General features: G+C 56.8%; 10 protein-coding genes across 10 annotated transcripts; 4 read left to right on the top strand and 6 right to left on the bottom strand.

The window, feature by feature from the left end:
* Positions 1-966: 966 nt before the first annotated feature.
* Positions 967-2,307, bottom strand: B0I36DRAFT_321379 (uncharacterized protein). Its single transcript, XM_046153694.1, has 4 exons — positions 2,011-2,307; positions 1,936-1,955; positions 1,381-1,839; positions 967-1,288 (listed from the first exon to the last, which is right to left on the bottom strand). Exons 1-4 carry the CDS (start codon positions 2,193-2,195, stop codon positions 987-989), a joined length of 966 nt encoding a protein of 321 aa, XP_046014246.1. The 5' UTR covers positions 2,196-2,307; the 3' UTR covers positions 967-986.
* B0I36DRAFT_287688 (uncharacterized protein) lies at positions 2,308-4,577 on the bottom strand. The gene is made up of 2 exons (XM_046151626.1): positions 3,913-4,577; positions 2,308-3,852 (listed from the first exon to the last, which is right to left on the bottom strand). Exons 1-2 carry the CDS (start codon positions 4,310-4,312, stop codon positions 2,573-2,575), a joined length of 1,680 nt encoding a protein of 559 aa, XP_046014247.1. The 5' UTR covers positions 4,313-4,577; the 3' UTR covers positions 2,308-2,572.
* A 169-nt stretch (positions 4,578-4,746) lies between these two features.
* B0I36DRAFT_383277 (nuclear pore complex component-domain-containing protein) lies at positions 4,747-6,114 on the top strand. The gene is made up of 2 exons (XM_046160948.1): positions 4,747-5,214; positions 5,278-6,114. Exons 1-2 carry the CDS (start codon positions 4,961-4,963, stop codon positions 5,882-5,884), a joined length of 861 nt encoding a protein of 286 aa, XP_046014248.1. The 5' UTR covers positions 4,747-4,960; the 3' UTR covers positions 5,885-6,114.
* Positions 6,115-6,337: 223 nt separating this feature from the next.
* On the bottom strand, positions 6,338-8,253 carry B0I36DRAFT_240720 (amino acid transporter-like protein; the record flags this gene model as incomplete). The annotated part of the gene is made up of 2 exons (XM_046149786.1): positions 6,338-7,168; positions 7,231-8,253. The coding sequence occupies 2 exons, from the start codon at positions 8,251-8,253 to the stop codon at positions 6,338-6,340; spliced, it is 1,854 nt and encodes a 617-aa protein (XP_046014249.1).
* Positions 8,254-9,328: 1,075 nt separating this feature from the next.
* Positions 9,329-12,118, top strand: B0I36DRAFT_373676 (leucyl-tRNA synthetase; the record flags this gene model as incomplete). The annotated part of the gene is made up of 2 exons (XM_046160214.1): positions 9,329-9,595; positions 9,659-12,118. 2 exons carry the CDS (start codon positions 9,329-9,331, stop codon positions 12,116-12,118), a joined length of 2,727 nt encoding a protein of 908 aa, XP_046014250.1.
* Positions 12,119-12,397: 279 nt separating this feature from the next.
* B0I36DRAFT_321385 (Sucrase/ferredoxin-like-domain-containing protein) lies at positions 12,398-13,988 on the bottom strand. Its single transcript, XM_046153695.1, has 2 exons — positions 13,548-13,988; positions 12,398-13,418 (listed from the first exon to the last, which is right to left on the bottom strand). Exons 1-2 carry the CDS (start codon positions 13,878-13,880, stop codon positions 12,705-12,707), a joined length of 1,047 nt encoding a protein of 348 aa, XP_046014251.1. The 5' UTR covers positions 13,881-13,988; the 3' UTR covers positions 12,398-12,704.
* Positions 13,989-14,062: 74 nt separating this feature from the next.
* Positions 14,063-15,274, bottom strand: B0I36DRAFT_321387 (S-adenosyl-L-methionine-dependent methyltransferase). The gene has a single exon (XM_046153696.1). The coding sequence runs from the start codon at positions 15,205-15,207 to the stop codon at positions 14,155-14,157; it is 1,053 nt and encodes a 350-aa protein (XP_046014252.1). The 5' UTR covers positions 15,208-15,274; the 3' UTR covers positions 14,063-14,154.
* A 193-nt stretch (positions 15,275-15,467) lies between these two features.
* B0I36DRAFT_321388 (uncharacterized protein) lies at positions 15,468-17,165 on the top strand. The gene has a single exon (XM_046153697.1). It carries the CDS (start codon positions 15,494-15,496, stop codon positions 17,000-17,002), a length of 1,509 nt encoding a protein of 502 aa, XP_046014253.1. The 5' UTR covers positions 15,468-15,493; the 3' UTR covers positions 17,003-17,165.
* An 87-nt stretch (positions 17,166-17,252) lies between these two features.
* Positions 17,253-22,902, bottom strand: B0I36DRAFT_108745 (uncharacterized protein). The gene is made up of 2 exons (XM_046147851.1): positions 19,134-22,902; positions 17,253-19,074 (listed from the first exon to the last, which is right to left on the bottom strand). The coding sequence occupies exons 1-2, from the start codon at positions 22,810-22,812 to the stop codon at positions 17,504-17,506; spliced, it is 5,250 nt and encodes a 1,749-aa protein (XP_046014254.1). The 5' UTR covers positions 22,813-22,902; the 3' UTR covers positions 17,253-17,503.
* B0I36DRAFT_108737 (uncharacterized protein) lies at positions 22,903-23,397 on the top strand. The gene has a single exon (XM_046147850.1). It carries the CDS (start codon positions 22,993-22,995, stop codon positions 23,347-23,349), a length of 357 nt encoding a protein of 118 aa, XP_046014255.1. The 5' UTR covers positions 22,903-22,992; the 3' UTR covers positions 23,350-23,397.
* The last annotated feature ends 39 nt before the right edge of the window (positions 23,398-23,436 follow it).

The raw sequence follows: 23,436 nt of genomic DNA on the forward strand, positions 1-23,436 counted from the left end.
GTTGTCTCACCTGTTCGCCATTGGCTGCATTCCTCCCGCTATTATCATGCATCGCCTCCAGCTCGGGGCGAGGGGGACTTGAATCGTCATCTCCACTCGGGCTGGTCAGGCTTCATACGTAGCTGGAATGCGCTCGACTGGCTCGCGTGCATCCTGGTCTTGAGTACTAGGTAAAGAAGGTAGCGTGACCACCTGTCCCGTTTCAGTCCCAGCAGGAACAACGCATTATACTTTGGAGACTGAGCGCTGGCGCGTGTGTCCACCCCACGTGTCCCCTTTCCCTTTTTCGCAGAGGAAACAGGAACCCACAGATACCCTTAATTCCCAGGGCCCCCCGGATTGACGCTGCATCAAGGACCCAGAGAGCGGACATGTGAGTGGGCTGTTGCCGCGGCTGCAAATCAAACAACGCAGCGCTGCTGACACTTGCTCATTGGCCAAAGAGGCAGACTGCTCAACTCAAAAGATCCGCTAGTAAACGTCGGGATTTTTTTTTAATTTTTTTTTAATTTTTTTTTAATTTTTTTTTAATTTTTTTTAATTGCGCCATAGCCATAAGGCAGTGACTTATTGGTGTATCTTGTGGATATGCAATGACCTTCCAGCAGTGCCTCGGTATTTGTTGTTGGCATCTTGACACGGTTATGCCGCTCCAGTACACCTGCATCTCCTGGAGAATGCTACTTATTCACACTAGGTGGCAGTCATCTCTTTGTCTTGGTCACTCTGTCCCACGCCGTGCTGATCAGTAATAACCCATCACCAAAAATGCTTTTAGATGAGTTTGGACAAACTCGTGAGTCAGGCTTGACTCTAAACGCCAATTCTCGTGACACGAGCCTGACCCTGCATCCATCGCGACTCAGACGGGACCAGTGGCATTGCAAGATAATTTCAGACGCGCAGTCACAACATATCTCCAGTCAGACACGACGCTGCCGCCATCACGCGTCCTAATGTCTAATTGCCACCGAGACCAAACCCCATCACTTCCTGAAGGCCTTGACCTGCCACCGCCACCACGCCACAAAGTCCATGGTCTCCACGCTGATACCCAGGTCCTTGAGCGCCTGAGTGCTCAGGTGGCAGTCGTATGGCCGCTGCACCGACGCGTTGGGGTCGTTCCCTTCCGTGTTGGCCTCGATGCCGTCGATCGGCAGGCCCATGATGTCGCTAAAGTGCTGGCAGATCTCGTACTTTGTCATCTTGTCCTCCGAGGAGAACTGCAGGATCTGGGGTAGCGAGGCGCGGTCCGCGGGTTTTGTCTCCAGGTACTTGACCGAGATGTCTATGTTCGAGCTTTAGTCGTTTGCGCACAAGGAGAAAGGAACCCGAGAAAGCGCAGATGGATCTAAGAAGAATGGGCTGAGGGACACTCACCTTTGCATACTCTGCCCACATCCTCCGTGTTCGTGGGATACCGAAGAGCCCAGTGGTCCATCTTGGTCTTGCTGTCTGCCGACGCCTCCTGTGCCTTCCACACCGCGTCCATGAGCACATTGACTGCGCTCTCCGACGGCATCTCCGCATCACCATACAGCACGGGCACACGCAGCACAACGCCGAGCCCCTGCTTGCCGGCCTTTCTGTACGCCTCGAGCGTGGCGGCCTCTCCATCCAGCTTGGTCTGCCCGTACATGTTTGTCGGCGCGGGCTCGGCGTTCGCATCGTATGGAGCGTCCCCGGGCTTCCCGGGGAACACGTAGTCGGTCGAGATGTAGATCAGGAGGATGTCCCGCTTTGCGCACAGCGACGCGAGGCTTCCCGTGGCCGTCACGTTCAGGGCCCGCGTGCCCTCGGGGTCCTTGTCGCATTTATCTGGGAAGCGGTTCGCCGCACCTGTGGGAAGCATTGTGAGCCTTGGTCGGAATAGAGTTGTGGTTTCAAAGAGGACATCGAGCTGCGACCGGGCCGAGTTCTAGGCATGCAACGTACAGTGCACAACTACCTGCGGTCTTTACCACGTCAATTAGCCGCGAGTACAACAGGACTTGACCTGGAAATGCTTACTTGACGTGTTCCAGGGCTTTCTCAACATTAGACGCATCCTCGAGGTTGACTTTGAGTACCGACACACCGTCCGCCCTCGAGAAGCCGGTGCCTTTGACGTTCCAGTTCGCCCGCTCAAACGCCTTGACGACCTGTCTGCCGAGCAGGCCAGTCGCACCGGTGACGAGAGCTGTTGATTGTGACATGATGAACGGCTTTTCTGCTTCCTGCTATGTCCGTGATTGCAGTTATGACTCCGAATTGGCGAGCAGTTGGACGTGCACTGGAGCTCTGGGCTTGGAGAAGCTCGCCCTTCTTTCCCCATGGAGGGGGGCGGAAGCTATGGTGGGGCTAGAGGACGGATGACGTTGTCAGGGTCCTCCAGAAAGTCCCCTAGAGAGCTGGGGTTCTTCAACACTTTTAAAGCGACTAGCAGATCAAATCAACAATTAAAGGTTGATCTTACGCCTGTTGATCCTAACACATTTCACATATCTCGGGTATCCATTGGAAGACTTCTTTAGGTCTCCCCGCCTGCGCTTGAGTGCTATATACAGTCAGCTTCGACGATGATGCCGACATTTCAGACACGCCCAAGCGTGTTGTCTTGACGGATATTGCCAATAATACCAATGGAGGCCTCGCCTCCAGATACAGCAGGGCCTCTAACCACAACTTCGCCCGTGTAGTCCGTGTCCGTGATCTTGTGGCTGCCGCTGTCTTTCAAGTAAACCTCCACGCTGCTTAATGGTGCGCCATAGTGCGTACCACTACCATCTCCCTGAACTCTGTAGTCGTGGAACTGAGTCTGTGCGACCGCGCCTGCAACTTGCGGTGCTGCCAGGGCATGTATAACTCGCGATCCAGTGAAAACGCGCAAGTTGGACAACGCGGCCTCAGAGAGTCTCGAAGATTGCGTCCCAACGGTGTCGGCGACATAGAGAAGGCGCAATTTACCAGGGGTCGTACCAAAGACCGGCCGAATGCTGTCATTGTAGCTGGCTAGGAACGAAGCTGCGGGCATGGCTCCGTTCTGCACAAGGCTCCGTGTTTGGACGTAGTGAGAAGCCTTCGCGATGTAGGAAGTAAGCTTTCCGTTGACCTGTTCATGGCTCTTTAAGATGGCTTCGGGCTCGGTCACGATGACAGTCGGTGCCACACCCGCGGTGGCGAGCTCCAGATCTGGTGTCGCGCCTGCGACAGAGTTCAGTGCGACCGACGCATTTGCGTGCAGAGCTGCTAGGGTCATGACGAGGGTGAAAGGCGAAACCAGCGACGACGCCGGCAGGAAGAGATCTGCTTGTGACAGCTTGTACTTTGAGGGGACGGCGGTGAGCTGGGCAGATACGGCAGAGACAAGGTTGCCCTGTGTGAATGAAACCATCTCTTCAAGGTCACCGCCCTTCTTGGTGAACATGATCACCTCTTTCGCAGGAGATTGGCCTTCGGCAGCAGGCAATTCCAGCCCGGCCGCGACTGGGTTGTCATTGAGAATGTCCTGCCACGTAGAGACGTTGACCCTGCTTCCAGTGCCCTGCGGCACCTCGTTCCAGTCCATGTGCTTGCTTCCCTCATCCACAACCCAGATCAGCTGTCGAAGGCCGGGGTAGCTCTTAACGACACTGTCGAAGGGGAAAGAGCCGGTTGCGGTAACGACAGCATCGGCCTCAGAGCGGCGGAGCATGGACACAAGCTCGGCATCAGACACGTTGAACGGGATGAGGACGGCAGTGAGACCGTGGAAGCTGCACGCAAAGAGCGCTGCCAACAACTCGACGGAATTGGGAAGATAAATGGCAACCTTCTTGCCGCCTTGGGATGCGATGTGCTGGCCGACGAGATTGATCTGGCGGGTGATTTCGGCTGGGGACATTGTGAGTGTGGGCACTTCAGACTCAGACCGTAGCAATGGTGCTTGCTTACATAGCTTGTGATCCAGGACTTTCTCCCGGCCAAGGACGGTCAGGATGGCGCCGGCGTCGCCCGAGATGGCATTCCTCCAGATGTCGCGCAAGTCGCCATCACGGCCTGCGGCCCACTTGGAGGCTCCGGGAGTCTTGACATTGAGTCCGCTGTTGAGCGGATAGCCGTGCGGTGCCGAGTTGGCTCTGTAGATCGGAGATTGGCCCTCCTGACGGACAGCCGAGCCTTGAGCCTGGCGGGCGAGAAGCATGGGATGGATCTCGGGCTCTACGCGGGACATGACCGAGTAGGTGAGCATCACCACAAAGGCAGTGGCGATGCCAGTCGAATAGCCATTCCACTGGCTGCCGAGCGCACTAAGGCTCTCATCGAGCTTGGTCAGGTAGTCGCCGGCGCCCATCTTGTAAGGTATGGTAGCTGGGCGCTTTGGAAGAAGGGGAGCCTCTTATATTTGTCGGTACACTTAGTTGCGGTGGTCTGTCTGGCCGGCCTGACAGAGTCCTCGTGCGAACTGTGATATGACTGTGCCCGGTCGAGCCGAAGTGACCTGGGAATATGACGGCAGCAACGTCAAGTGGCTCACGAAGCTCAAGTGGGGTTGGGCCCGCCGGATCCCAAGTCCTGCGTAAGCTTGCTTCATGGCGGCCTGAATTAGCAGGCAAGGGGGCGGCCATGGACCGAGCCTTGCATGCAAGTGGAGGTGTGGCTGATTGCGTGTGGCTGCAGCGTCCGGCGCCAGGCCTGCTCCTCGGCCTGCCCTTTTGTCGAGTTCCTGCTAGCTCGACAGAGCGACAGGGGTGCGCTGCAATGCCCGTCTGGTGTTGTTTTACCATGGGTGCTCGTTGCTGCGCAGCTCCTGCTCCCAAACAAAGCACATCTCGACGACCACGACACTCCTTGCCCTCTGGCAGTCGACAACGACCGCTGCGGCCTGCAGCATTTGCGAAAAAGTACTAACCCAACCAGCAGCAACACCACGGCCCGTGCCTCAAATTGCATCCATAAAGCCTGGTGTCCTCAGCCTCTGTCGCCCACATATCGCGTCACCATGTCTTCGTCGTCGGCGCTCACAAAGACAGTTTCGACTCCGGTCAAGGCCGCAGCAGCGGCCCCGACAGAGAGCCCAGGGAAATGGCGGCATCCTCGGCTGGATGAAATCACGCGGAGGCAGGAACAGACAAGCTTCTCAGAAAAGAACGTCCGCTCCATCACCATCAACCTTGGCGTGCTGGTCGCGCTCTTCGCGACCAACACCTTGCTGCACAAGCTCTTTCCTTCGACAAAGAGCTTCCTGCCTCAATCGTAGGTCTTTTTGTTCTACCTTGACCGAGTCCCCTAGGCTGACTTCGTCTTGCGTCGCGACAGCCTCGCCATCTCGCAGTACTCGGGGCTTATATGGAAAGCCATCCTCGTGATTCCAGTTGTCCAGATCCTCATCAACCTGCTACCTTTATGGCGCAAGCCCGACGAACTTGCCGACATTCCCTTGACGTCCGCTCAGCGCCAACTACTGGGTCTCCCCCCTTCCTCCGCGCCGCCGACCCCTGGGTCCGTGTACAGCACGCCTCCCAGATACTCGCGCACGCCATCCATCTCGGGCTCTGCGAGCAGCAAGCGCAGCTTCTCCGGCTCTCCCCAGTCGAACCGCGCCACGCCTTCGAAGTCCGAGTTCGGCAGCCCCCTCACAAGCAGCGGCAACGGCCTCAAGGCCAGCATCCTCGGTTCGCCGAGCAGCCCCCTGCTGCACAAAGCGATTGGCGGCGCGCGCCGCTCGTCTCTGGGCGGCAGCATGGGCCCGCCCAGCCCCCTGGGTATCAGCACGGCCTCTTCGATCTTCGGGAGCGGCGGGCCCGAGAGCCCGAGCCCTACTCCTACGAGCGGCAAGCGAAGCACTGTTGGTCTCAACAACAAGTGGCTGTACGAGAAGGGCCGGGATCGGCGCAGCTCGGGGAACAATTGGCTGCTCTCTTAAGGCAAGGGCACGTGTTGGGTGGGGGAGTCTTAATATGTGATGCTACACAAGGCGAGGCGTTTTAGGCGCAAATAGGGCGAGTCACGCGCGCGTGTAATTATAGACAAATCCAGCAGCGCGCAGCTTTTGCGAGATAATGAGCAGCATGTTTTGAAATGGATGAATCAATCGTAGGGAGCTAAGCAACAGCACAGCAGCATTTCACGCTATCCTTCCATCTCGAAACACACATGTATGCGTGCAAAGCAAATGAATTTTCGCTTTTTGTCCTAACCGACAACCATGGCTATGCAAAAACGAATACTATGAGTACCTGGGTAAGATGAACTCCATGCTGCAACTTCTGTGCTCTCTCGTGAGGGTGAATGCCCCAAGGTGGCGACGCCTGACATTTGCGCTACATGCAACCAGTAGGACATCTCGCACCCGTTGGCGGCAACTACCATCAGATGCTCAGAACCACCTCTTCCAGAACTGCCACCCAGGCGCGGCCGACCGCGACCCAGCCGTCTCCCGTTTCATAACCTGGTCACGGCCTTGTATCCGCCAGAAGTACACGGGGATGCCAATCAGGATAAACGCAATAACGATCAGGGTCTTGAGGGGCTGCGCAAAGACGGCCCGGCTGAGCAGAAACAAGCTGACGCAGCAAAATATGATGGGCGTCGTGATCCACGTCTTGTACGGGCGCTCGAGGGACGGCTCCTTGACACGCAGGATGATGAGACCCAGGACGGTGAGGAAATAGAACGAGTAGCCCGCGACGCCATAAAAGGTAATGAGCTCGCCGAACTCGCCAACGATGACGTAAATGGCCGTAATGAGGCCATTGAAGATGAGCGCATAGACGGGCGTGAAGAAGAGTCCCGCCTCTTCGTCGCCGAACGCGCGCTGGAGACGCTTTGCGAACCAGTTCTGGGAACGCGTGATTTGCAGGCCAGGCTCGGCAGCAGCAAAGCCAATGCGGCCAAAGATTGGTGGTGTGTATCCCTCCTTGGCGGCAGCATATACCAGACGGCTGCTTGTGAATGTGGATGAGTTCAGAGAGCCAAAGCAGGATGCGCTGACGACAAGCGCAAACACCAAAGACCCAATGGGACCCATGATCTTGCCTCCAAACAAGACTGCTACCGCATTCGAGGAGTTCAAGGTCGCCAAAGGAAGTACGAGGAAGTAGGACATGTTGGCGAGCAGATAACAGATGATGACAGCAGGCATTGCCGTATGTATCACCCTCGGGAGATCTCTAGTGGGATTGCGGAATTCGCCAACAACGAAGTTTGTCTACAATCAAGTTTCTGTTAGCATGTTATCGTGGGTAGATACGCCTGATTCAATCAACTTACGTTATCCCAGCCGTCGTATGCCCACAGGCCCGCATATAAAGCCACTGCCCAGTGACTGATATCAGTGCTGGTGCCTTCAAACCAATCCTTCGTCTTCCATTCGGTGTTTGGGTCTCCGGCGTATGACAGCCCGGTCGCGGCCACGACGATTCCAAGAATAGTGACGGCCAAGAGCGCAATGAATTTGAGGAACATAAGTGTATCGTTGATCCTCGTGGCAAGCTTGGTCGACACACAGTTGAGGAATGTGACGACGAACAGCCCAACTAGGCCCATGCCCTTGTTGACCCAGATATTGACCGTCTCGGCATCTGGACCGATAAAGGCACGTACAAGATATTCGCCCATAATGATGGAGATGATGGCCGCACTCCCCGGCTTGAGGACCAAAACTGCCACCCAGGTGAACAGAAACCCTGCCAGCTCACCAATGATTTTCGAAAGGTACGCCTGCGACCCTCCATTCAGTGGTATGGCTCCTCCTAGCTCAGCGTAGCTAGCAGCGCCTGTCCACGCAAGCACGCCTGCTACGGCCCAGACAATGAGAGACGCACCCGGTGAACCGACGTTGATGTTCACCTGACTTGGTGAAGAGAATATACCGGACCCGATAATTATCCCAATAATCAGGCCCAGCCCATTCACATATGTCAATGTCTTGTGTTTCTCCAAGGTCGCACCAAGCCCGCCGTGACGTTGTCCAGCAGCCGTCGGGGCGCCTATGGGCGCATACCCAGCCTCATTAGATGATGATAACGGGAAGAGATTGGCAGCAAAGTCGAATGTGTTTGACGTCACCGAGTATGACCTCTGGTGCCGCCCAAACGCGCCTGGCCGCGCTGCCGGATTATTGTCGTCGAGGGGGTCATCTTGTTCTAAGGATAGCTTTCGCGACGACGAAATCGACGGCCGGGAGTCTGTTTCGGAGTAGGCGCCGCCAGCACCACTTGATGAAGCCAGTGAAGCAAGCTCGAGTGAGTCGCGTGTATGGCCCTGGTTGGCGTGGGAGTAGTGTGACGGCATAGCAATTCGCGGACGGCAGATGCCCCGTAGAGGTTGCGCAGCAGGTGAATCTCCCCAGGAGATGCTATCTTTTCGAGTAGACCCAGACAAAGCTGAGCATCTCCTGTCTGTGGCGTTGAGCTCCGGTCCCGCGCGCAAGTTGAGGCGGCGAAGGTCGAGCAAGGGCGATGGCGATCAATCTGGGGAAGTCGTGTCCTTGTTGCGATACTCTGAAACTCGTCTCGTTGCCTTCGGAATGTTGTTGTGGCCAGCAAATCGGTGTCGCAATTGAGCGTGCTGGGGAATGATATCAGTGGCGCTTGGCGGTCAATGAGGTAGCCGCCAACTTGCTGTTCTTGAAACAAAGCCAGCTGCAACGAGACGGCAGCGGGGAATATTCTGCAGGATATAATGAAGCCAATGCAGGTCGTGGGGTGGTGCACTGAAATACGGCGGCGTCCGTGCAAGCTGGAGAAGGGTGGCCGATGAGAGATCGTGGAATGGACTTGCAGATCGAAGGGAGCATACAGAGGTCCGGGTCCAGCTTGGCGGCAGGTCACTGAGATGCGCAAGAGCTACAGCCCACTATTGGAGGCCCCTGAGCCCCTTTAGCGGCAAGGGCCCCCTGCCATGCGGGCATGCTTTAAGCTCTGAGACTACCCGGCATATGTGTACCGCACCGCCGGCATCTCAATGGGTCCACAGATCTGAGAGCCCCAACTTGAGAGATGCACAAGGCTCAGCTTTTTAAACGTCGCACGCCAAAGACATCATCAGCACGGCCGTACCTTGTGTGATGCTCAAAGAAGAGCCGCCACGGCAGTGCCACCACACGGCCAGAAGAACTATGCGATAAGAGGCGGCAATGTTGCTTTCAGTCCGGGCGGCCAGCCGCCCAACGTGGAGGATACGCTGCCTCCCAACGGCGTGTCCTCGACGCTACGTGATCCCTAGGTTCTATGCAGCTGCCGCGCTCGATCTGCCGAAACTCGACCAGAAGTGGCGTGGAAGATGGCTGGACCCGAAACTGCATGCCGTGCAAGCTCCCAACCGCTCTGCCCCAAGGATCGACGGCTCTGAGGCTGACAAGGACAACATGTACATCCTGGCCATGTTTCCGTATCCCTCAGGCAAGCTGCATCTCGGCCACCTCAGAGTATACACTATTGCCGATGTGGTGACGCGCTTTCGCAAGCTCCAGGGGCGGAACGTCTTTCTCCCCATGGGCTGGGATGCCTTTGGCCTGCCAGCAGAGAACGCCGCCATCGAGAGAGGTATTGACCCGGCCGAGTGGACAACTACGAACATGGCGCGCATGAAGTCCCAATTGGAGTTGATGAACGCCAGTTTTGACTGGTCAAGGGTTGGTCCTAGCATCTCGCAGCGTAGAAAGATAGCGTCGTCGCTGAAAGTATCGTTTCTGTAGGAAATTGCGACTTGTGATCCGAGCTTCTACAAGCATACCCAGAGCCTCTTCCTGCTTTTGCGTCGGCATGGTCTTGTGAGTCGCAAAAAGGCCACTGTCAACTGGGACCCAGTTGAGAAGACTGTTCTGGCCAACGAGCAAGTGGACGCAGACGGGCGGTCATGGCGTTCAGGCGCAGTCGTCGAGCAACGCGAGCTCGAGCAGTGGTTCTTCCACATTACCCAGTTCAAGGAAGCTCTTCTGCGTGATCTTAAAGCTCTCGGAGAGAACGAGGCCTGGCCAGAGAGGGTCCTAACCATGCAGGAGAACTGGCTCGGCCTGACAAAGGGCGCACATTACGTTTTCCCAGCTCACGCCCCTATGGGACTGCAACTGCATGTGCCCCTGAAAGGCCAGGATCGCTATCTCGAGAACTTCAAGATATATACGACCCGACCAGAGACAATCTTTGCTGCCCAGTTCATCGCCATCTCGCCCAGATCTGCCGAGGCGGAGGCACTCGCGGAGGAGGACTCGAAGCTGGCAGACTTCATTGCCCGCGCCAAGGACTTACCGCACGATTCCATGGAAGGATACCAGGTGAAGACCGTGATGGCCACAAATCCGCTCGCTCAAGTCCCTGGCCAGTCGGTTGCGTTCCACGAGAAGCTTCCTGTATATGTAGCAGCATACGTTCGTGGCGACTATGAGACAGGCGCCCTGATGGGAGTGCCAGCTCATGATGCGCGAGATATGGCATTCTGGCGTCACCACAACCCGAACGAGCCTATCAAGCATGCTCTGACGCCCACGAAGAATGGTCCAACTACCGACATGGGCGACAAGGTGTTTGTCGAATCAGGCTACATGACCTCACTGGCCGGCGACCTTGCTGGGAAGCCGTCACATGAGGCCGCCGAAGCCATCGTGCAGAAAATCAGCTCTGTATTAAAAGACACAGAGCTCAAGGAGCGCTGGAAGCTCCGTGACTGGCTCATCAGCAGACAGAGATACTGGGGCACACCCATTCCCATCATCCACTGCCAGGCTTGCGGCGAAGTGCCCGTTCCTGAGGAGCAACTCCCTGTCGAGCTACCAAAGGTGGATCATCACTGGGCTGGCGGACATACTGGCAACCCGCTAGAGTCCGCGACAGAATGGGTCAACACAGAATGCCCCAAATGTCATGGCCCTGCGAAGAGAGATACCGACACAATGGACACCTTTGTGGATTCGAGCTGGTATTACATGAGATTCGCAGACCCCAACAACTCCTCGATGCCGGTGTCTGAAACTGCGGCGAAGCAAAACCTCCCCGTTGATGTCTACATTGGAGGTGTTGAGCACGCGATCCTGCATCTGCTGTATGCTCGGTTCTTCTTCAAGGCTGTCATGGGCACGTTGTTCCCTACTACCGGGTCCAGCTCACCCCAGCAGGCCGCGCTGCATGAATCCAACCTTGAGCCCTTCAAGCGCCTCATTACACAAGGCATGGTACACGGCAAGACGTTCACCCATCCCGAGACCGGACGGTTCCTCAAACCCGACGAGGTCGACCTATCCAACCCATCGAGACCCACAGTGGTTGGCACAGGACAGGAAACCAAGTCATCCTTCGAGAAGATGTCCAAGTCGAAGCACAACGGCGTAGACCCGACCGACTTCATCGGCAAGTATGGTGCTGACGCCACCAGGGCGCACATGCTGTTCCAGGCTCCCGTAGCCGAGGTGCTTAACTGGGACGAGGACAAGATTGCCGGTGTGACGCGCTGGATCAGCAAGCTCCACGGCTTCGTCAAGTCCCTCCCACCTGTTACCACAGGGAACACGGGCAGTTGGGACGCCTGGGCGTACTTCTCCCAGCAGCCCAGCGCTTCCGCAACGGCCCAATGGGAAGCAGATGCCCGGATCTGGGCGGCCACGCAGCGCGCAATTACCTCGACCACGCTCGCGTACGAAAAGGTATACTCGCTCAACACGGTCGTGTCGACGCTGATGAGCCTGACCAACACGCTCGTCGCAGAGCGCGCCGCAGCCTCAGACATTGTCAAGGTCGAGGCTACGACACGGCTCCTGCGGATGATGGCGCCCATAACACCCGCCGTTGCCGAGGAGTACTGGAGCATTCTGTGCCCGGGGCAGCCGAGCATCTTCCCTAGCTCAGCACAACCCGATGAAACTCGGCCGACCGCAAACATTGTCGACAAGTGGCCCACGACAGACGACACCCTGTCCCTGGTCGAGCCCAAGCAGCGCTCCTGCGCGGTCCAGGTCAACGGCAAGCTGCGGTGCGTGGTCAAGATCCCTGCGCAGGGCGGGCCCGAGGGTGATGCTTTCCAGGTTTGGGTGACTGAGCAGATCTACAAGTCTCCAGAGGCGCGGGCCAAGCTCGTCGACGGCAACGATATCCGGCGTGCGACAAAGATATATACCGCTGCCACAGGGGCTATGGTTAACTTCATCATCCCCAAGGCGAAATGAGGCTAGTTGGGGAAGGCAAGAAAGAGAAAGGGGAGAGGTGGGTTATGCCTTCTGGGTATGTGTACGATACTTTATTAGAGGTGTAGAATATGAATGTACTTTTATCAATGCAGCTGGCTGTTTCGAAATACCAACCGAACCCGATAGGAAGCAAGCAGACCCTTTTGCCCCTTTGTACTTCTGCATCCCTAGGCCCCGTGGTCTATAGGCTTCAGGAGGTGTGAGCCTTCCAGATCCATGTTCCTCTGGAAACCCGTTGTTCTGGCTCCTTCTGACTTGCTCAGCCGTCCCTGTCGCTGCCATACGAGTCAGCCCATGGTAGCAGTTGTGCCGCTGGCTCTGCGAGTCTCCTAGACGGCGGGGGAAACTTGAGCAAGATATGTTCATGGCTCAAGCAAGATGTATTGTGGTCTCCTGGTTGCAGGCTCCCAGTTATGTGGTAGTTCTATATGGTATCTACGAAGCTGAGGATTTGTTCTCATTGTACAAGAGCGGCCAACCAGAGCGGCACGCGATGTCGAATAGTCGCCACGCGTTCTGCACCAAAAGGGGAGTCCCTATCGCTTCCTCAATGTGCGGGACACTCTTAGAGCCTGATCATCTCGCCATCCTGCTTGATGGCTCCTCGGAAGTGGTCTTTGACGACGCTGCCTTTCACAATAGTCTCGTTGACGATCCCCTCGACGTGCTTCGGCTCGACCCGACCATACCACACGCCGTGACCAGCCAAGGGGTGCGGGTTGCCGCCATTGTTCTTCCACGTCGGGGGGATATACACAATAATGTTGCCCGCGAACTTGTGCCCGCCAATGTGGCTGATGAGCCCGACGCGCGCGGTCCGCGGGGGGTCATCGATGGTCCCGGCAAGGGGTGGCGCCGAGATGCTCTCGTCGATGACGGGCCCATGCAGCACGTCCACACCCGCACGGGGCAGCTGCCGCTCAAACTCGGAGCGGAGGGCCGGGCCCATGATGCCGCAGCGCAGGTCGCGCCCGCCGTGGCCGCAGATGAGCACAACGACGTCGGTCACGTCGCGCACGCCGTAGAGGAGCTGCCGGTAGGCCTCCTTGCGGAGCAGGCGGTCGCGGTGGATCGGGGAGAGGCCGTCGTGCATGGGGTGCAGCTTGTCCGGGAGCAGGTAGCCCTTGACGAGGGCCTCGACCGACTCAAAGGACACCCGGGGCAGGAAGGGGATGTGCTTGAAGCTCGGGAAGAGGAAGGCTGATGTGGTCTGCACCTCTGGGCGGCGCGAGATGGACGATGCGAAGGACGAGTTGAGGACGGAGATGTTGTGAAAGGGCTGGTGGTTGGGAAGAGGCAAGAGACTTACCGTCAGCATAACTACCAAAGACTATTTCTCTCTCTCTCCCTCACTCTCACTCTCAGAGAGCAGCGAGGCAAGGGCATGCCGGATCAGGTTCCCACTCACGTCGCTGAACATGCCACCGCGGCCGATGAGCTCCTTGAGATCGGCAGCGAGGTTGTCCCCATCGTTGTCCTCTTCAATGCGGGACGCCCAGTCGTCCTTGCCCGTGCAGATAAGGACTTGCTGGGCATAATTGGAGATGAGGCCATCGAGCTTGCCCTTATAGTCTATAGGGAGGTCCTTGGGCATCGGCGGTGTGTCGGCACACTCGCATGTTGGCTCTGGACATGTCGTCACGGTGTTGAGCCACCGTCTACAGCCGGATCTCGGATAAGCCTTATTACTCGGCAGTGCACCCAGTCGGCGTGACGCCTGTCGCAGAGCGGGGCGGAACATGGCTGTTCTTTGCTCCTCAAAGACCACGGCTACGATATTAATGGTTGGCAAGTCTAGGCCATCTCGCGCGCAGCGGTTCACTCGGATGGGCACGTTCGTTGGGAAGTCGGCTGGATGACAAACATCCACTCGGAGATAGCAGGTTGAACGTCATCGCAGGACGAAGGTGGGCATAACACAGTGTCCGTCATCGCTTTTGATACTGTCATCTTCTTATCCAACTGCCGATGTTCATGACCCGCAAGATAGGGTGGAGGAATTACCTATTCTCTAATTATAAAAGATTCTTTCTCAATAACACAGATCTGCCGTTGCCGCTACCCCTCACGGGTATCTGGACCCCGTTCACATTCAAGCCATCAATCTCACCAGGGCCTGGCACCATCTCTGGCCAGTCTCGCCAGACCTCGAGGTGGTCCCAGTCTTGACTAGCGATAGCCATCTCGACAACTCTGGTCGCTTGTTTGAGATCTCCGACCTCGAATAGTGCCAGTTTCGGACGCGCCTGGCGGGCAATTTGCAGCAGTCTGGCGTAGAAGATGTCTTCGGCCACTACTAGCGGAAAGAGTGAGCTTAAATTTGTGTCTGGAACCAGAGCAAGCTTCGGCTCAAACTTGCGAACAGATCTTTCTGTATCTTCTTTGAACCCTTTGGTCGATATGTATGGCGGATTTGACAAGAGGATGTCAATCTGCACCTCTCCATGGCGTTCTTGGTTCAGGTGCTGCTGCCAGCCTCCCGAAAAGATGTCGTGTTGTACAAAGCGAATGGACTTGGTAGAATCCTTCAGCTGGTTTCGATTCAAATGAAGATTGTGATTGGCTAAAGCGACAGCCTGTGTACTAATGTCGAAACCATAAGTTTTGATATTGTCGTAGGTGTGTTGCAGCAATGAGGTAAGGAGCAGGGGTATGCATCCTGTCCCTGTGCAAAAGTCGACAACGTTGACTGCTTGGGAACTCTGGTTCAAGGTTGGAGCAGTTGCAGGCTCGTTGAGCAATCGAGCTAAATGATAGACCCAGGCCTCGGTCTCAGGTCGAGGAATCAAAACGCCTGGGCGGCACTGAATATTTAAAGGGCCGAACGGCTGCGAGCCAAGCAAGTACTGGAGAGGAACACCCCGACCGCGCTGGCTGCACAGCCGGGCTACTGCAAGCTCTTGCGCATCCCGGCCCCTCGAGTTGTGCTGCGTGGCGATGACGTGCTCACGAATCCATCGAAGCTCGCTACGGGCGGAACTTAGATCACGGCACACGGGGAGCAGTGCGGCAAGTTGTGGCGATATTCTGTGCGCGCGCCTGAGGGCTGAAACGGGCAGCCGTGGCATTCGGTGGTCCCAAGCTCCAGGAAGTTGGGAAGCGTCCAGGTTTACCGTGTGGCTGTCGTGGTTGTATGAGTTGCAAGTTGCAAGTTGCAAGTTGCAAGCTGGAAAAAGGTCTGGAGGCTTATACATCTCGTACACCGTGCCGAACCCCCCCACGTCTTGCGATTGAGACACCGTGTGCACACTGTCTGTCGTCTTTGAGGTTCGCGCACCAATTGAACTTCGCCATTTTCGAAAGAAGGCCCAGCAACTTTCCTGGTTGACCTTACAGCGAGCAAGGTCAACGACCATGGCCACATCAAGACACGGTCTGTGCCGGCTCTGCCTGGGGCTTCGGTCGAGCCCGGCCAGATCTGCGAGCCCGTTTGCGGCAGCTTTGAGAAGCACGTCGATACACAGTACAGCATCCAAGCAAACTCGTCGGATACAGACATCTCGAAGCATTGCCAGTTCAGCCCGCCGGCCCGCATCTACAGCAAAGGAATCGCGGCCTGCAGATGACAGTGGCCCGAGAGTGTCCGGTAGTCCACCCAAATCCCGGAGGCGAGGCCTCTTCGCAGCAGCCCTTGTCCTCGGGGCTGCTGGGTGGGCATGGCTATTTGTCGAATCCAGCAGCTCCAGCGGCGAGGTCTACCCGACCAAGTTCACCCCCTTTACAGTGACTTCGAGGGAGCAGATCTCGCCGACGGCCTTTATACTAACCATCCGCAATGACCAGCCCGGCGCGGCGGCCATCAACGCGTCCTCGGTCCGTGACGCCTGGCAGCACGGCCTGTGGTCCGTTGAGATCAAGCAGCCCCAGCTGCAGATTGCGCGGCACTACACGCCGCTGCCGCCGCTTGTAGTGGACTCTGAGGATCCCACTGGCCGGGTCAGCGGCGGTGACGAGGACGAGCTGCGCTTCCTGGTCCGCAAGATGGACACCGGCGAGATGTCAAACTACCTGTCTCGTCGGCAGGTCGGCGACCAGATCTGGCTCCGCGGGCCGCACATGGGCTTCGACGTGTCCAAGCGACTGGGCTCAGCTCAGCAAGTTGTCTTCCTGGCTGGTGGAACGGGCATTGCCCCAGCTCTACAAGTCGCCCATAAACTGCTTGAGAGCAAGCAGGGGCCAGCCGCGGAGACCGACCTGCCTACAGTATCAATACTATGGGCTAACCGCCACGGAGTTGATGCCCTTGGACGACAAGATGGACCTGCAAGGAGCAGTGGCTCACCATGGTTTTCATGGCTGTGGCGTGGCTCCAAGCCAGCGACCATCACCACCAACACCAACACCACCGAAGAATCGTCACCAAGGACAGCCTCGCCATCTGCCGGATCGCCGTCATTGACTCGGCAGATCCTGGACATGAAGGAAAAGTACGGCCCGCGGTTCCACATCGAGTACTTTGTCGACGAGGAGAACTCGCTCATAACCAAGGACGACGTCTCCAGTGCCCTCACGCGAAATCTCGGTCTTCGTAACAGCACCAGCAGCGACCCCACTCGCTGTGTATGGCATTCCGCGGGCCTGCTCGAGCGCCTCGCCGGTGACAACGACGTCGACCGCGCCAAGGACCCGGCTCATTCCGTCTGTGCATGCACCAGCAGCAGTAATGGCGGACAACAACGACAACAACAAGCAGGCAAAAACCTCTTCTTCGTCTCCGGGCCAGACGGCTTCATCCGTGCCTACGCAGGAGCCAAGTGGTGGCATGGCGGCATGGAGATGCAAGGGCCCGTCCGCGGGTTGGTCGAGGGGATGATGCGGAGTGGCACGATCCGCAAGGACGACTGGCTTGTCCTGAAGCTGTGAGCAGCTGTGTGTAAATATAGTATAGACTGTACGACTACCCTCGACATTGTGTGCTGGTGGCAGGTGTTCTGACACAGACTTTGATCCGTTGTCTGCAGTTGTCAATGCCCGCAACAACGACGCATCAGACCGCCAGATGTGCACTAAATAGAGATATCACAGAAGTTCTTTTATCTAGCTTGATTTGTCCAGACCCTGACATAAATACGCTCATACTCACACATACATACACCTCTCTCCCTGCGGCTGGCTTCTACACCCCTCCCGGCTTTGCCCAGCATGCAGCACTACGTGCCTGGGATACGTAGCCCGATCGTGTAGCCACAATACATGTATATAGAGATACTCATCCAAGATGAGGGACGGCCAGATGGGCACTTCCATTGTTGATGGCATGCTGTTAAACATTAAATGGCTCTTGCGTGGATATCAATGCTCCCAAGCACTCCTGCTTGAAGGTCTCTAAGAGTCAACCCCCTTTGTGTATTTGCCATCTCTCACTCACTCCTCAGATGGCGCCGTAGCAGGCTTCTCTTCCGGGGCAGCTTCTGCAGCGCCTTCGTCTGCCTCGGCATTACCGGTGCTGTTTGAGCTGCCTTTTACCCTACGCCTCCGCGCCCGCCTCTCCTCGGCGGCGGATCTGCGCAGGTTATCTCTTTCCTCCTTGGACTCGCCGTCGTCTCCAGCACCATCACCGCTGCGCATGTCCTGCAAGAGCATGGCGGCGCGTTGCGCGAGACTGTCGTCGCCGTCCTCGGATTTCGCCGCGCTCTCGCCGTTTGGTGGCATCCCAGGGCTAAGGGGGTTGCCATCCGAATCCGTGGCTGCAGGCCCGCCGTCCTTGTTGAGCACTGCTTCGGCCTCGGGTATCTCGTTAAGGTCGGGAATCTTCTGCCCGGACGCGATTCGCACCTGGTGGCGGTCCTTGAGGCGGGCACGCCTCCTGCGATCGCGCTGATCTCTGGTTTGTGGTGCGGCGTCGCGCAGCTTCTTGAGCAAGTCGTCCATGGCGCCTGCGGATGCTGGTGATGGAGGCGGGGTCTCGCCATCCGCACCTAATTTGAGCGCTGCCTGCTTGCGTTTCATGCTTGCCTCGTTGCGGCGGCGGAGTGCCTCGTACTCGACGTTCTTGTCCCTACTCCTCTTCCATTCTTGGACGAACAAGGCGAGTTTGGAGAAGAAATCGCGGCGAGCGTTCTCATCTGTAGGATCTTCACCATAAAACACCATAATGTCGTCATACGTGCGCACCATCTCCTCGAGGTACAAGGTCATTTGCTCCGCCTTGCGTCGGGCCTCTTTCATGCAGCGTTGAACGATGCCCGATACGCGGTCCTGGGGATGAAACTTCTTCGGATCGCTCAAATTGCCACTGTCAAGCGACATTTGGATGTTCTTCACATTGTCGATGTACTTCTTGGCGTCGGTCTGGAGTTGTTCGATGTTGAGCTTCCGAGCTGCAATGACCTCGTTGATATCATCAGTGAACCTCTCCCACTCCGGGTACTGGTTGCGGACAATGCGCTCCACGAGATCGGCTAGTGTCGATTCGTTCTTGTCGTCCTTGACCATAGCGAGGCGGGCAAGAGAGCTCAACTTGAAACCCCGCGCCTGCTTGTTCGCGTCGTTCATGTAGTTTCCAATGTCGAGAATCAATCCGAGGACATTCATGAGAGACACCGAGTCTCGCAGCGACTCGGAAACAGTCACCACCTGGCGCATTTTCTCGGTGAGCTCTTCGTACTCGACTTCGTACGTCTGTGTAAGTGTAAGCGCACGCATCCTGCTCTTCCAGTAGTGCTGTAGCTCGAAAGCAGTGTATAGATAGATCTGATCCTCGCGAGTAAGTTCGCTGGGATCCTGTTCGCGATTGTCTGACTTGGCATCAGCGCCCGTCCAGTCTTTGCTATAGGGCGCCATCTGCTTCGAGGTATTGTCGGAGACATTGCACAGCTCAGGTTTTGACAGGAACTCCATAACAACGGTGTTGGTAAGGAACTCGCGGTCGCAATGAATGATACTCTGCACGATCTTCTCGACTGAGTACGAGTTGAATTTTGCAAAAGCGATGGCTGGCAGGCTGTTAGCATAGTCTCCCGTGGTACCAAGTTCATCCTGCAAAGAAGCTTACCATAGGCTTTGCGCAGATCTGAGGAGATGATCTGTTTCTTCTCGTCCTTCTTGCTGGTGCCGGTGCCAATTTTCTTGACTTCCTTGGCCATGAAAAGCTTTTCGACCTCATCCAAAATGCCCTTCTTGCTGAGCTCGGCATATTTCTCCTCTCTTGCTTCGGCGGAGGGAGTGTGGGCTGCCCAATGACTTGTCTCCGGTGCGTCAACTTTGTCCCAGTGCAATGCCTTGAGCTTCTTCTTTGGCCGAACAATAGGTAGACCAATACCAGGCACTGGGGAGAATGTAGACTGTTGGCTGAGGAAATGGCCTGATATGGCACCAGGCATCGGTGGAGGCGGAGGTGGTGGCATGCCCTTCATGCCTGGCATTGGTGGCGGAGGAGGAGGGGGCATTCCCTTCATACCGGGCATGGGCGGCGGAGGGGGTGGTGGAGGAGGGATACCGGCCATTCCTGGCATGGGAGGGGCCGGTGGTGGAGGAGGAGCCCCGGGCAGCTGGCCCGGCATCGGGGGCGGCGGAGGCGGTGGCGGTACGCCGGCCATACCGGGCATTGGGGGAGGCGGCGGAGGAGGGGGAGGCACGCCGGCCATGCCAGGCATAGGCGGAGCTGGAGGTGCGGGAGCACCTGTAGAAATGCCATTGTCGTCGCTGATCTGGATGGTTGGTGCACCCGCTGCCGCATTGGGTTGCTGGTCAGAGTCCGCTGCACCATTGGCGTCGGGTTCGTCGGGGTCGCTGTCGTATTTCCGGCCCTTAGCCTGGATCTCGTTCATGAGGTTGCTCGCTTGTCGCGGATCCATGACAGGGCGCCGAATCTCGACCATTCTAGGCTTCTCGTATACCACGCCATCGTCACCATCCATATCCTCAGGCCGGGGCTCCTCGCGGTCATGCGACTCGACCGGCTTTCTGGATATCCTGGTTTGTCTTTGTACAGTTCCGAGCATACCGCCTGTGCTGAGGCCTGGCGGCGGCATACCTGCACCTTCGGGCGCAACGAAGTCGTCCATTTCTTCGCGTAATGCTCGCAGTCTGTCTGACGGACTGATAGTCTCGCCCCAGACCCTACCCTCGAGTTTGAATTGAGTCTTTTGCCGTTCCAGTTGCATAGCAAGGCGGTCCATGAGCCTCTCGCGATCCAGGATACCTTGCATGCGGATCGGATCGTCGTCCCCTGCCTTGCTGTTGGCAGCTCCCTTGGAAGCCTGCGAGGCCGCGACATCCTGAGCGTCCCGAAGCATGAGGTACAGTTCTCGCGTCTCCAGCTCGTATCTTTGAGCTTCTTTCGCACGCACTGCTTGCATGCTTTCGACCTCGGCCTTGAGCCCGTCCGCTTGCCGCCGCTGAGCCTCGATAAACCGAGCTTGCTCGTCCAACTGCTTCTGCAACTTTGCCACAAGACCGTCGGCCCCAAGTTCCTGTCTCGCTCGCATCTCATCTCTTTCGGCCATGGCGGCCTCGGCAATCTGCCGAGCCTCAAGCGCCTCATCCAACGCCTGTCTGGCTTCCGAATCAGTGTGAAGCTTGTCTAGTAAACTTTGCACCGTGAAGTTGAGACTCTGCTTAAGATCCATGTTCGGGAGCCTCCTGTCCATCGCGACGTAGCTGAGCATTGAATCAACAAGCTGGAACATCCTCAAACGCTCTTCACCTTGTTGCTGACGGATGAGAAGGAGGTGCTGGAGCGCCGAGACGAAGTAGTCGTTTGTCTTCGTGCCCTGAAGGCGTTGTTGAATGGCTTCGACAATCTGTGCTGGATCGTTCAGATCCTTGACCTCACCCTCAACGCTGTCCTTCATGCTGCTGTTCTCTCTCTCCAACATGTCCTCATAGTCGATCGCTTCATTGGTCCGGTAGTGCTCAATCTGCTTGTCGATCAAGTCGTACTGGAAAGCCTCCATCTTGGTCAAGATGCGCTTGATGCCGCAGGCCCCAAACTGCGCCCTGAGATGCATACGAAGCTGAAGATCATGCTCCGGAGCATCGATGATCATGTTGATAAGAATAAGCGTCGCAACAGCGTATTCCATCAGCAGGTTCTCCATGCCAACACCACCGCTTCGGACCTCTTCACTTGCGCCAACAAGACTCCCCATCTTGCCCCGTCCATCCACGGTGACCTCCACAAGGCGCATCCAGGCGTCGAAACGTCCGTTCTCGTTCTGTTGCGCTCGTACTTGATCCATAGCCTGGATGACCTTGAGATGACCATCGTCCGTATCTTTCGAGGGGTCACTGCTTTTCCAATGGCACAAGAATGTGAGAACATCACTGACAAGCCGTCTGGTTGTCAGTCGTGGTGAGATAAGCGAGGTCGCCAATGCCACCACAACCTGCTGGTGCGCCAAGGCATCGTCGGCGCCGTATTTGTTGTTCAGAAGAGCTTTAAGACACTTGATAATGTCGTATTCTTTGTCGAGGTTCTTCTCGCTGTCCTTCTGAACAGTCGGGGCTGCTGGACCGACTGCTGTTTTGCGGTTGATCTTGAGAAGGACGTTGGTGAGCGCAACCTGGCCTTGACAGTCGATGAATCGCCTCACCCAGCCAATTTGCTGAGTTCGCAGGTTGACCTCGAGACTGCCCATGCCCTTCGAGTCCAGGCTGTTATCCATGACTTTGCGGACATACCACTCTGGCGCACCTTCTTCGTCCGAGTATGTTGTAACGTCGACATTGGTATACTGGCCCACTCGAGCCGTCTGCCGCCTTCTCTGATCGCCTTGCCATTCCGTGAGACGGTCTTGATAGATAAGCGTCCATTTCTTTGACGCTGGGTATGCCATCATCTGGCGTTTGGCTTGCTCAGGTAAGTTGTGCCATGCACGCTTCTGCATTAATTCGTAGAACATTTGTTCCACGACACGATCATCGTCAGGCCGTGTGAGAGAAAATCCTTCTGGGCTATTTTGTTGAAACGCAGGCTGGGTTCCAGGAAATTTGGTGAATCGTTGAGAATCTCTGTGCGACTGGTGAGAGGCCACGGAACTCTGTGAGGTGGCACTCGGCATCGCTGGTCTGGATGAGCGCTGTGTTGAACCGTAATCTTGGGGAGGAGCTCCATTACCTGAGAATACGCTAGATTGGTCGCTCTCCCGCGACGGTCTGTTGTTGTAACCATATGGGAGACCTAGAGAGTCCCAACGCTCTGAAAACTGCGCAGGCGCTGGTGCATTGCTGCCTCTTGGCATGGGCCCTTTTCCTGCCGGTCCCCATTGCTGGTACTGCGTCTGACGGCCAGTCGAGGCCATAGTCACGTTGCTTCCTGGAGGCTGTCGCGGGGGACCCATAGTTTGGTCAGCCGATGTATATTGCTGACCGTTGTTGTGGTGCGGTAGCGGATCGCGCCGTATGGGGTTCTGATCGCTGCGTGGCAGATAGTCCATTGACGCAGGACTCCGCTGGTCTGTCAAGCTGCTGTCATACGGGGCAGCTGAAATGCTCGGTGCTGCAGAATTGACGCCGGATTCTGGGGAGCTAGGGCGGTCGACGGATACTATCGATGACTCCCTCACATGTCGAGACGCTCGAGAATATATGGATGAGGCATCGTCGGCCCCAAGAAATCGACCCTCTTCGCTGCCAGTATTCCGCTTGTCGCTGCGATGTTTGCTACGAGAGAAGAAGCCGCCGGACTTGCCGCCTGACGACGACTGCCTCGATTTGTCTGCATACGCCATCACGGCTCTTGCCCGGGCACAGACACGGTGGAGGCGGGGGCGCGTTGAAACGCCGGCGCTCCAGTGATCTGCCCGAGTAGGGGTCTACGTCTTTTCGATGGAGAGTCGGACTCGTCGATGTACTCTATGCGTCACAGAGCCAAGGCGTCTTTTGCACACCAAAGGAGTAGCAGCCAGTGAATGCTAAGCTATGAGTGGTCGCCGGGTCGAGTGTCGTCGAGAATAATGCTGCTCGTGCGAGGGTCGTGGGGCATTATGGCCATACAGAATCTTGACAGTCAGCGAAGCGGCGGGGCTGAGCAAGGACGAGGCAGAACTGTCTGGAGCAATCCGAGATGCAATCTAAACGACGCTTCGAGTGTTGCTCCCAGGCCACGGTGTTGTCTTTGGGATGCTCGGTGGTTGAGAGTAGCGCTCGAGCTGCACCTTCGATGGCTTGCGGGCTTATGTCGTGACGAGGGCAGCCTCAAGTCCCCGCAGCCAGCCGGTGACGCTCGTTGTCGTCGTCAGGGCCCGCTCAAGAGCAGTGCGTCGTGAGCGTGAGGCCAGGAAATTCCCGATGCAGGTGGCGTGCGTATGGTGTCGGTCGGATGTTGGTCAAAGTATTGCTCGTGGAACAGCCCC

The sequence above is a fragment of the Microdochium trichocladiopsis genome (genome assembly GCF_020744255.1).
Source record: "Microdochium trichocladiopsis strain MPI-CAGE-CH-0230 chromosome Unknown B0I36scaffold_4, whole genome shotgun sequence".
NCBI lineage: Eukaryota > Fungi > Ascomycota > Sordariomycetes > Xylariales > Microdochiaceae > Microdochium > Microdochium trichocladiopsis.